This window comes from Haliaeetus leucocephalus, unplaced genomic scaffold (genome assembly GCF_000737465.1).
Source record: "Haliaeetus leucocephalus isolate CR32 unplaced genomic scaffold, Haliaeetus_leucocephalus-4.0 Scaffold932, whole genome shotgun sequence".
Classification (NCBI taxonomy): Eukaryota; Metazoa; Chordata; class Aves; order Accipitriformes; family Accipitridae; genus Haliaeetus; species Haliaeetus leucocephalus.
The window spans coordinates 13,808,657-13,819,874 of record NW_010973368.1 but is presented as its reverse complement, the minus strand read 5'-3'; the positions used below and the strand labels follow the sequence as shown (position 1 = coordinate 13,819,874).

At 35.1% G+C, this 11,218-nt stretch overlaps 1 protein-coding gene across 3 annotated transcripts in view; it reads left to right on the top strand.

The window, feature by feature from the left end:
• The window catches only part of ATG2B (autophagy related 2B), a 45,860-nt gene that overhangs the window by 24,211 nt on the left and 10,431 nt on the right, over positions 1 to 11,218 (top strand). For 2 of the 3 annotated variants that reach the window (XM_010583909.1, XM_010583907.1), the window contains exons 22-32: positions 803 to 1,002; positions 1,899 to 1,979; positions 3,680 to 3,786; positions 4,058 to 4,150; positions 4,906 to 4,976; positions 5,994 to 6,070; positions 6,307 to 6,477; positions 6,961 to 7,102; positions 8,058 to 8,260; positions 9,242 to 9,468; positions 10,177 to 10,285. In XM_010583909.1, the coding sequence (XP_010582211.1) occupies positions 803 to 1,002; positions 1,899 to 1,979; positions 3,680 to 3,786; positions 4,058 to 4,150; positions 4,906 to 4,976; positions 5,994 to 6,070; positions 6,307 to 6,477; positions 6,961 to 7,102; positions 8,058 to 8,260; positions 9,242 to 9,468; positions 10,177 to 10,285 (1,481 nt within the window). The remainder of the gene's footprint in view (positions 1 to 802; positions 1,003 to 1,898; positions 1,980 to 3,679; positions 3,787 to 4,057; positions 4,151 to 4,905; positions 4,977 to 5,993; positions 6,071 to 6,306; positions 6,478 to 6,960; positions 7,103 to 8,057; positions 8,261 to 9,241; positions 9,469 to 10,176; positions 10,286 to 11,218) is intronic. The other variant, XM_010583908.1, reaches the window with a different exon arrangement.

Below are 11,218 nucleotides of genomic sequence, written 5' to 3'. Positions count from 1 at the left end.
TTGTAAAAATATCCCCCCCCCCCCCCCCCCCCCCCCGATAGTGTATCATTTGACACAACAGATTTAGTTCATGGCTAATGCTACAGTAATACAACTTCACGATAACTGTATTTACTTAGTTACAGTATAGCTCAAACTTTCCTTGGCAACTGCTGGTCTTTGAAGATATTGTGGTCCTCTGGAAAATTAGCTGTACAGTCTGTTCTTTATTATAAGAGTACACACCTCCTACACGTAATTGGTTATTTAATTTAGAAAAGGTACAGGTTACCAGTGGCTGCTGTATCTTTCCTGGGTAGCTAATTGTAGTCAGCAGGTAGAGAATTTTAAGTTGACTGTGTAGTTTGTATGGCTGGTAACCCTCATGTAGTTAAACCTTTTAAGGTTTTCCCCTCAAATGTCTCTGAATAAGTGGTAGTCAAGTTAATGGATTTTCAGTGCAAGGCTTAATTATTGTGTGCCAGGTTAACCTGGCACCACCTCATAAAATGAAAAGGAGAGACATATTCCTATGTCTCCATGTAACCCATAGATTTCTGTCCTTTATTTCAACTTTGTCATTTTGTTGGGCAAATAAAAAACCAAACCCTATAGTCACATTGAAGATTTCAGCTAGAACCATGGTGTTAAATATTGGATCACCTGTAACCTCCCCTTCACAATTTTTGGTTGTTGGTGTGCATGACTAACTTCAGTAATTAAAATAATTTTAAAGGCATTAAGCATAAAAAGGATTTTCCTTAGCTATTCATCAGTAAGGGGTTTGAAGCACGAGGTAACTCATGCTAAAATTTCTTTGCAGGTATGGTAGATGGGGTTGTCCCTTCCTCTGAGGTACGACTGCCCAGCACAATACGTCCCCATTGGTTAGAACCTACTATTTGTTTTTCTGAAGAAGATGGTCTTAGTAGGACTACTTCAGATGGTGTAGGAGTGGATTGTCCAAGTATGCTGACCGTTGCAGTCAAAATCCAATCAGATAAAATAGAGAGCAATACAAAGGTTTGTTTTCAAATTTGTGCTTTTATAAAATGAGTTATCTCAGTTTATATGGAAGCATCTAGATACGGGGTTACAAGGGTTATAGATGAAGAAACCATGTAATTCTGAGCCATTCATCCTCAAACTATAATTTGCTGTTAGAATCTTTTGGGTGCATTGTAAAATTTAAGCATCAGCATAATTTACTAATTCTTCCAATGCTTCACTTTGCTGATCACACTATATTTCTTTACTGAATGCATGTCTTGGTCAGTTGACCTTTTTCTTGTTTTTCTTTGATTGAGTTTTAATCTGGTGCCAAACCAGGCAGGAACAAATACAAAAGAGTTAAAAGCTTTCTGCTCAGCTTACTAGCAGTGTCATGTAATAGGCAGCCTTTGCTTATCTAATTGGAGTGGCACTGGTAAATGAGTGGTATGTTTGGCTTGACAGTAGCATTCATTAGCGTGTCTAGAAGGTGACCTCTTAGCTGGCATAGTGGTGATGAACAGGTTGGTAGAGTTATCTAGAGAAGAAGGAATCTGCAGACCAGCACAATGTCATGGGGGCTGAATTGACTAAGATTTGAACAATGTAAGGACAAACTACATTGGGTTAATACTCCTGGTAATTCCTGGTGGATCCCAGAATGAATGAACAGGTAGCCTGCCTTCCTATTACCACCACAAAATTGTAATTTCTGAACTATTCTGTTGCAAAAAGTATTAGACTGTATTAGCCAGGGTTTCTGTATTAGGAAGCAATATTTTTTGAATGTTTAATCCTGGCCCAGTCCTTTCTTCATTTCTAGACACTTGGAGATTCTGGGAGCAGAAGGATGACTGTGTTTCATAATCTACATGTCAAATAGTTACATGTATTTCATGTAAACTAACTCGTTCAACTTTCTTGTGTAGGAATTTCTAGTTGCTGTTGGACTAAGAGGAGCCACCCTTCAGCACAGAGTACTGCCTTCAGGTTTAAGCTGGCATGAACAGGTCAGGTTGCTACAGTGTTCTGGACTATATCTTCAATTTCAGTCTCATTGCTTTAACAATTGCTTTAAGTATCAAACTAAACCTTGATGGAAAGTCTTTGTGTTAGGCTGTGTCTTACTATCTTACTCTGCTCCTGAAAGCCTTATCCTTTACTTACTTTCTTGTCTCTCTTTGAGACCATTGACAGACTGTAGTCTTGCTTTTAAATTCTTAGTTGTGTATTCATTTGCTACAGTTCTCTCATCATCCTAAATCTCTGCCCACAACATGTCAGGGAGATTTTTGGGTTTTGAGGGGGTCTTTTTTATTGTTTGTTTGGTTGGTTTTTTAAAAGTTCAGATGGAAAATCTCAGTAGTCCAATGCTATCCAAGTACTTAGATAATTCTTGACGTAAAAAACATGCTCAAAACAAACAAATGAGCTACTTGCAGCATTGAAAGCATCTCTGTATTTTTGCCTTTTGCTCACTTCATTCCTCCAGTCCCGTTTCTCCCTTGTCTGTTTCCTGTTTTACATCATTTGAATAGCAGTTATGAAGAAGGAAGATTTTGGGGAAGTAGCAAGCAGCGGTTTACATAAACACTTGTAATGCAAAATTCTGAATTAGAAGGGTTGTACTGGTATGTGTGGATGCACAGGTATAGCGTAGCAGACAGGGCTAGAGACCTTTGACCTGGAAGCTGTGTGTAAACATGCATGAGCTAGGACATGCCATTAGCACAGTAGCAGTATAGTTGCGTGGACTTATACCATACGGGATTACAGAGAGTAGACCCTGACATTCAGGCTTATCCTGCTTATTCTCCAGTATGTATGGTATGCTTATTTTTATTGTATAATTGCATGGAGCTTTGGACTCTGCTGTGTCATTACTTTCTTCTCAGGATGATATTCCTATGTGTTCATGTAGCCTGCTTTACACTGTGTTGCTTATTTGCACTGTGAATTTTTGCTCAGTTAACATTGCCTGTAATGCACTTGAGAATCTTTTGGGAGGGGGGGAATGAATAAAAAAAATTGGCCAAAGTAGGTAGACGAGCTGATTAAAAGGCTAGCAGTGTTGGTATGCCCTAGGCTTGGAATAGTTTGAGAAGAACTCTTACAGTGTTAGTGGATTTGAGAGAACTATGACAGATCCTAAAGAGGAAGATAGGAGTTTATTTTATGCAGTAATACATGAAAAAGCAGTATATGCGCTGCATGTGTACATACTTCCCATTTTGAGCGTATTTCCTACCCCCCTCCAAACAAAAAGAAAGATAACTTGAATATAACTTTAACAATATACAGTATTACAAGAAAAGTTGGCTTTTCGGATAAAGAGAACAAAGGAAATACTAACACTGTCATAATAACTGCAAAGAAAGGTGAATGAGACTGTATTTGGAAAATGCTTTAAAAATGGATTGTGAGGCATTGTACAAGGAGCCACTTAGGCATCTGCATATTGGTCTTTTTCCATACCTTTGAGTCTGTGGTTTGGATGTTGTATTTTTTGCCCTGTTCACATTCCATGCTTTTCTATATTTAGATCCTGGGTAAGCACCTTTGAATATCTGAGATTGTTCATTCCCTTTTCCTTCTACTAATCAAATATTTTATTGTCATACCTGTTACAGACTTCCTCTTTTCTAATGCATAATTGTTTATTAATTTAACAGATATTGAAGTATTATAATAATATGTTTGTGACTTTTAGATTCTATATTTTTTGAATATTTCTGATGAACCTGTTCTGGGATATAATCCTCCAGCTACAATTACAACTTTTCATGTACATCTGTGGAGTTGTGCTCTTGATTACAGGTAAATAAAATGCAAGTGTATGTCACTTGGTGGCACTGCAGCTATATATTTATTCTTTAGGAACATTTGAGTTTGCATATTGTAAAGAATATTTATTTAGGCTTTTTGGAAAAAGTACATAACAGAAATCCCTTAAACTGTAAGCAATTTAAAGTGGGATAAGCACTTGCCTAGGCCTGTGAAGATCTAGTTAGGTAACCTGTAAGGCTTTGGTTGTACTTCTAAATAGGTATAGAGTATTAATTTATTTCTTTTCCCTATTTGTTGTTAGGCCCTTGTTTTTGCCAGTCAGATCTCTACTTACTGTTGAAACTTTCAGCATTTCCAGCAGTGTTGCAGTAGATAAATCCTCTTCTACTCTCAGGTATAATTTAAGTGATTGTGAAACATGGAAGCTCCTGTAAAACTTCTGATGTCTGTCTGCTTTTTTGACCTAGGAAGCATTCATGTTGTGTAAATGATCACACTGGTTTGCACTTTTGAAATATACTTTGCTCATGTGTAATTCTGCAATTTTTAATATGGCTGAAAGATGTCCTGAAATGAAATGTGTCTATTTTGTTAATTAGTAGCACCTTAAGATTTCTTAAAGATTTGTGATTTGGAGACAGTATATTAATCAAGGAAATATTTAGTGATTACTGAACATATCTGTAACTTTTACATTATTTTTCTTGCAACTTTAGTTGAATATTCATTCTGTTATACCTGTTCTGATGTGAAACATCTGCCATGTTGCTCGTTTCTATTGATAAAACCTTACAAATTACCTTTGAAACAAAGGTGTGTGTTACTTTATTAAAAAGAAAAAAAGGCAAAAAATGAAATAACTGTTAATTCTGTATGCCAAAAGCATTACTTTTTATTCTAGGAGGGATCAAATACATAAATTGAAATGTAAATAAAATATAATCAGCAACAGCAAAAATATCTTGTAGTGGTTGATTACCAATGGATTTGGAAATTGCAAAAGGTTAAAGTGAAGAGTTTGGATTTAGAACATGCTAGATATATTTGTGGTTTTAAATATCTTTTTCTGTAGTAATTTCTTTTGTCTGGTGAGTTGCACAGCATTTCTCTAGCACGTTTATTTCATTTTTTTTTTTTTTTATCTTTTAGGATAATTTTAGATGAAGCTGCTTTGCATCTGTCTGACAAGTGCAATACTGTTACGGTGAACCTCAATAGAGGTAAGAATGTTTTGGATGTGACTAATGCAGAGCCTAAAGAAACAAAATTACAGACATATTCAGCATATATAAAGGTTATTGAAGAAGAGGTCTGAGGAGATAAGGAGCAGCAAGCTGAATATGAATGAATAATGTAGTGTTGATGAAAAGCTGAGTGCTCTAGTTCGGGTTTGTGGATACAGAGGTATGTCAGAGAAAAGCAACTTACAAGTCCTTCATTTTCTTGTTACAGTTCCATAATGGGTATTTGAAAAAAGCGTATTTTTAAAAAACTGGATGGCACAGAAAAAATCTTCATAGAAAAGAGATCTCATTTTGACATACATACTCTAAATGATTGAACTTGAAAGGTGTTATATGGCCTAGAGTCCTAGGTTCTGAAAAGAATCATACCGACTGGTTTGCTCTCATTCATATAGTAACAACCTTTAAGGACTAAGGAACTTGAATCAATATTTAACAAATTAATTGGAGGAATAATGAAACCCTGTGGCCACAAATGTGTGTATTTAGCTTAGGTAAGAGATCTCTAGTGAAGGACAGAGTAAAGCTATGCCTGTTTTGTTTAAACAAGAAAGAAGAGAAGTAAGTACATAGTACTGAAAGGTTAGTACAATGTGAAAATGTCCTCTCTCTCACTTCAACTAAAAAACTGCTTGGATGCTTAGTCACCCAACTTCTGTGTGCCTCTATTTCTCTAACTCACACAGATGGGATGAGGATAAATATCTTAAAAGATTACACTGCACACAGATGGTGGCAGTGGGAGTAATATATTGGATTGAAAAGATTTGCGTTCTTGATTTGAGTAGCTGAAACTTGAACTCTGAGAGTAATCCTCGTAAAAGAAGGAAATGCAGAGATATAAAAGATTTTGATAAAAAAGGATCCCTTTTTACGCTCAAGCTATTTTCTAGTGGTTTAATAACCAAAAATACATAGTAAGGATGATGTTTGTTATTAAGTCTTAATTTTTTTTATTTTATTGTTTTTTATTTATTACTCAATATCTTTCAGATTATGTTCGTGTTATGGATATGGGACTGCTGGAACTAACCATTACAGCAGTAAAATCTGATTCTGATGGGGAAAGAGTAAGTATTTAATCACAAATAAAATAAAATGTAGAATCTCCATGACAGATTGTGATTTGAAAATTATTTTATTATACTTAGAATCAAGGAGGGTTTTTCAGTTTGTGTACTATTTTTGAAGTCCTTTTTGTCTAATTAGGTGAATTAATTTAAAAATAACTTTGTATAGATGTTGTTTTTACAGAACCTTAGGCTGATTTGAAGTGTGTTCTTATCTTTTTATTGTTGCTATCTAGACTAAACCACGCTTTGAGCTGCACTGTTCCAGTGATGTAATCCATATTCGTACCTGCTCCGATTCATGTGCTGCACTAATGAATCTCATACAATATATTGCAAGTTATGGTGATTTACATCCACCCTCTAAGACAGAGATTAAACGTGGAGTTAGCAAGCCAAAAATGAAGGTATAAAATGGCAAAATAATGTCAACTTAACATTATGCTTCCTGGTAATATGTTTTAATTTTGATATCCCCATCCTATTTCCAAAGACTATGAGATTTCCTGCAAAGAAATTAACAGATTGCATCTAACTTAAAATATATTTGAGAGTAAAATAGTGCCTTTTTTTTTCTGCTTTGGTTACTACTTAATATTTTAAAATATTTTGTGCTGTTTACCATTGTACTTTATTCTTACCTAAAGAATTCCAGGGCATATACAAGCTGTCCAGGTACTCTTATGATCTAAATACCCTGAACCATAATGATCTAACCTACTTTATGAATCCTCTAGCTCGGAGTTTCGGCTCACTGGATTATTTGTAAAGTTAAGGTGTTACACAGCTCTTAAACTGTAAGAGGTATCAAGCTGTCCTAGCAAAATCTTATTCAGCATGATATTGCCATTGTCTTTAAGATGTTACTATGTATAGTTCCTCTCCTACAGGTAGAGACCTTTAGCCAGCCATCTTCCCATGGACCAATCCTTGCTGAATCAGAGCAACAGATTTTACGGGATTTGATGAGTGATGCAATGGAGGAAATTGAGACTCAACAGACTGCTTCTGCCATGAAGCCAGAGTCTAATGGTAAGAATCCTCTGGAGGCTAAGTACACATAAAGTACAACTTTTCTGGAAGGAAAGTGGGATTGAAAGTTTTGTGTATGTAGAGATGCTGCAAGAAGAATGGGGTGTACCTTTGGTGTCTGAAGTCTTCAAACTATCAAACAGATTCTTGCTTTTGTAACGGTAATGCAAAAGTAATTTAAGATTCTAGTCAAATACACATTACTGAGATACTGAAAACAGCAAGGAATGAATCTGACTTTGTGGAACTCTGTCAAGACCCCAAATTCTCTAGGAGTATAAGTTAGTATGGGTGTAAGTTTATGTGGCATATTGTAATGTGGAGGAATCAAAACCTCTATTTTGTGTATGAAGGCAGTACAGGAGGTACAGTTCTGAGTCACAGAAGAACTTCTAGCTATGAAGAAATCTTTCAATTAGCAGATAGAACAAGATAATTGATTTTATCACAGGATTATGGCTTCTGCATCATGGCTAGAGTTAAATCCAGGCTTAAACTGGCTAAGGATTTTGTACTGCAAATAGAGAATTTCACTATTTCCATGATGTCTAGTCCTCTTTTTGATGGTGGAAGGTGAGCAGTCAGTACAGTACTGAAAGTTATTGATGCTGTGGTCTTACTACCAGAAAGAGAAACTTGGACACAAAAATGTTGGGTTTTTTTTTTTATCCGTGGGGTTTTTTACAAGTAGTTTTTCTGTATTTTGTCAGTTCATCTCTACTAGTAACTAGTTATGATTATATTGTAATCACTTTCAACCATGCAGTAGATAAATCTTTAAAAATTGTATTTTATTTGTAGTATGAATTGATTCAAGATACAATAAGCAAATTCCCTTGATGTAATTGAAGTAACAAATTTTAGTTGACTGTTAGGTTATTTTGTTCATATTTTCATATTTTGTGAAGATTTTTCCACTGAAACATGTTTTTCTCCACCCTCCTTCAACTCCCAGGGGTTTTGGATGACAGATCTCAAACTCAGGAGCCATCTTGCTCAGATCTCTTCCTGTTTCCAGACGAAAGTGGAAATGTCTCACAAGATCCAAGTCCCACTTATGCTTCATTCACCCATCACCTTATAAATGAGGCCATGGGAGATGTTCCCGCAGAAAGTGATGATTTCTGCATTCTTTTTGCGCCCAAAGTTGCTGTTGCTGTAAGAAACTGAGAATTACTAAAAAAATCCATATATAAATTGAATTAGAGAAAAGCCTATGTAAGACCTGGGCAAGTTAAGAGTTCATAGCTTTTTGTGATTGCTTAGTGATATTTTTATCAGTGGGCAGGGTAGAAGAAAAATAATTTTTCTGTTCGAAAGGACTTCGTGCATTGTTACTGTTAGGAAGGAATGCAAGTATTTTCAAATATATCTGATTTTTCTATATCTCAGCAATATGTAATTGTTCTCTGATCTGAATATTACATTAAACTATATTGGCAGTTTTCCTACGGTTTAGTCATGTTTTATCATTGCCATTTTGACTTGGAATAATGGCATAGTTAGGAAAAAAATGTTTTAAGCAAAATACAGTATTTATCAAAATGGCAGCTTTGCACATCTTCTAATCTTTTATTCATTTCTCTTATAGTCTAAGCTTTCAGTGCTTCTATGGGCCTAAGATCCTTGCCAAACCTCAGAGAAAAGCATGTGTGTCACTTTACACCACTGTCTGTCCGCTGCATTAGAAAATTTAGGAAACTATACTCAAACTCTGAAAATAGCTTGCGTTTGTGTTTTTCATAGTATCTCTGGTTGTATTTTTCTTAATAGGCAGAAGTAGTTCTAGATCCCTGATTAGAAGCTGTATTTGCCCAGTTATCTTTGAACTTGTTTTCGAAAGTGCTAATATGGTAGCCTGGACTTTTCCATGGTTTTTTTGTTTGTTTTCAACTCTTGTTTTGTTTAGTTTACAGTTTGGATGAGGATTTTTTTTTTTTAACTACTTCTCAGCTTCAATTTTAATTTTATGTGCTTTTGTCTTTAAGTTACTTCATAAGAATCATTCCTAAACCAAGCCTGTGTTGTATAAGCTTTAGAAGGCGTACAGAATAGTTTCTTTTCATAGGAAAGAATTAGACATCTCAATAAAGAAAGCAGATTTCACCTTCTCAATGCTATATACTTTTTTTTAATTAGGAAAAAGAGGAAGAGCCAGTAATAAAAATAATGGTTGATGATGCAATTATCATAAAGGAAAATCATTTCAGCCAACCTATAAAAAAAACAGATACAAGCAAAGCTCCCCTTCATTTTCCTGTTCCTCTGGTACGCTATGTTGTAAAGGAAATCTCCCTTATTTGGCATCTTTACGGTGGAAGGGATTTTGGGACTGCACCACCAACATCTCCAGCTAAAAGTTTCATGTAAGTGTCTGACTTAATTCTGTAGATTAGAACATTTAAAAATACTTAATTTTCCTTTGATTTGAAGTTAATCTCACTATTCAATCTCAGGTCTCCCTCGCTTGCTTCTTTGCTCGCTCCTAACAAGGAATCAATCATAGAATGGTTTAGGTTGGAAGGGACCTTAAAGATCATCTGGAATCTTCTTACTCAGTTTAGCTCCACACACCAGAGTGTATTTTTCCTGTGTCTTAACCTGGACAAGCTGGATTTGGTTTTAGTGGGTTTTGGGGGATGGAGGGATGGGTTTGCTGTTAAGGGTTCTATTTGAAGTTAAATTTTCCTGAAGAGATAGGGCTTAAAGACTGTAAAAGACTATCACTATGGTAGCTGGAGCCTGGTTTTCAGGATGTCATGTAAGCTAAATAATAATTAATATTATCACAGCCAAAATTAAGGAAATGTTGTATGAATATTAATTTGGTGGAAAGCATACACCTAGCATTCTGCTTAAGTATGCATTACTTGAACAATAAAAAGAAAGTATTTAGTTAACAGTAACAGAACTTCCAGTATTTTTTTTTATTTTCTAGTGTTTTTCTCTTGTAGCCATTAAAATACTAATAAGTTATATCCAGTGAAACATACACACTTTTAATGTTAGATTAACAGTGAGATAGCTTTAAGTTTAATCTGTGAAAGTGTATTTTTCTTTTTTATTTTCCCCAGAAGTCCCCATAGTTCTCCTTCTCATACACCAACAAGGCATGGACGGAGTACAGCATGCGGGGGAAGAGGAAGAAACCCGGACTTCCTAATGGAAATACAGTTAAGCAAGGTGAATGACAGAAACAGCCATGACTGTCTGTGTGTGAATATCTTTACATGTTACATCCATTTGATAACAGCTTTCTATTAGAATTCAGTAGGATTTCTTCCATTAATATCTGCATCTAAGCAATCACTTTGAAGGTGATGAATTTAGAATTTAACAAAAAATGTATTTGTCCTTCTAACATAGTATCATTTACTTGCTGAATAAACATGTTTCTAAAGATGAAGGATATTTATTACAATACTCTTAAAGTTTTTGTTAATTATAACCATGTTTTAGAACTTCTGTTCTGTTTTTTCTGTCTTCTGTTCTACCCTGAATTGATATACCTCTTAGGAAATTAAATGTTCTAGCAAAATAACTGGGGTGTAGATCTGTTGAGACACTTGGTGTATCAGTTGATGATAACTCCATATTAACATCCAGGTATATCACAATATCATTCCTGCATTTCCCCTAACATATTTAGCACCCTTCAGGCATAAGTATGTTACTGTGTTTTAAAGCCTGTGCTTAGCTCTAACATAGAAACTAGGTGCTTGATTCTGGCACTGTGAAGAATATCGTCCAGGAGTTAACCAAATTTCATGTTAAATGGATCAATAGCAAAACCTTTTTAAAACAAGGTTTTCTCAAACATTTCCATAAACATGAAAAGTACGACATAAAACTAAATGTCTTTTATATTCTACATATGTTTCTAGAGCTGAAAATTCATCCATTAGCACTTCAAACTTGCCAGAAATGTTTGATACTTATTTTAGCCTTTTCTAGAAAAACCATGACATTGCAATAAAAAAGAGGAAAAAAAGAAGCATTTCATATTCCACGTGGAAAACTTCATATGTAGAAGTATAGCAATCTCTGTTAATTTGCAGGTGTTTAATGAGTTGGTGTTAGTTAGTATTGAGTCATAAAGTCGTGGCGTTTTGTCAT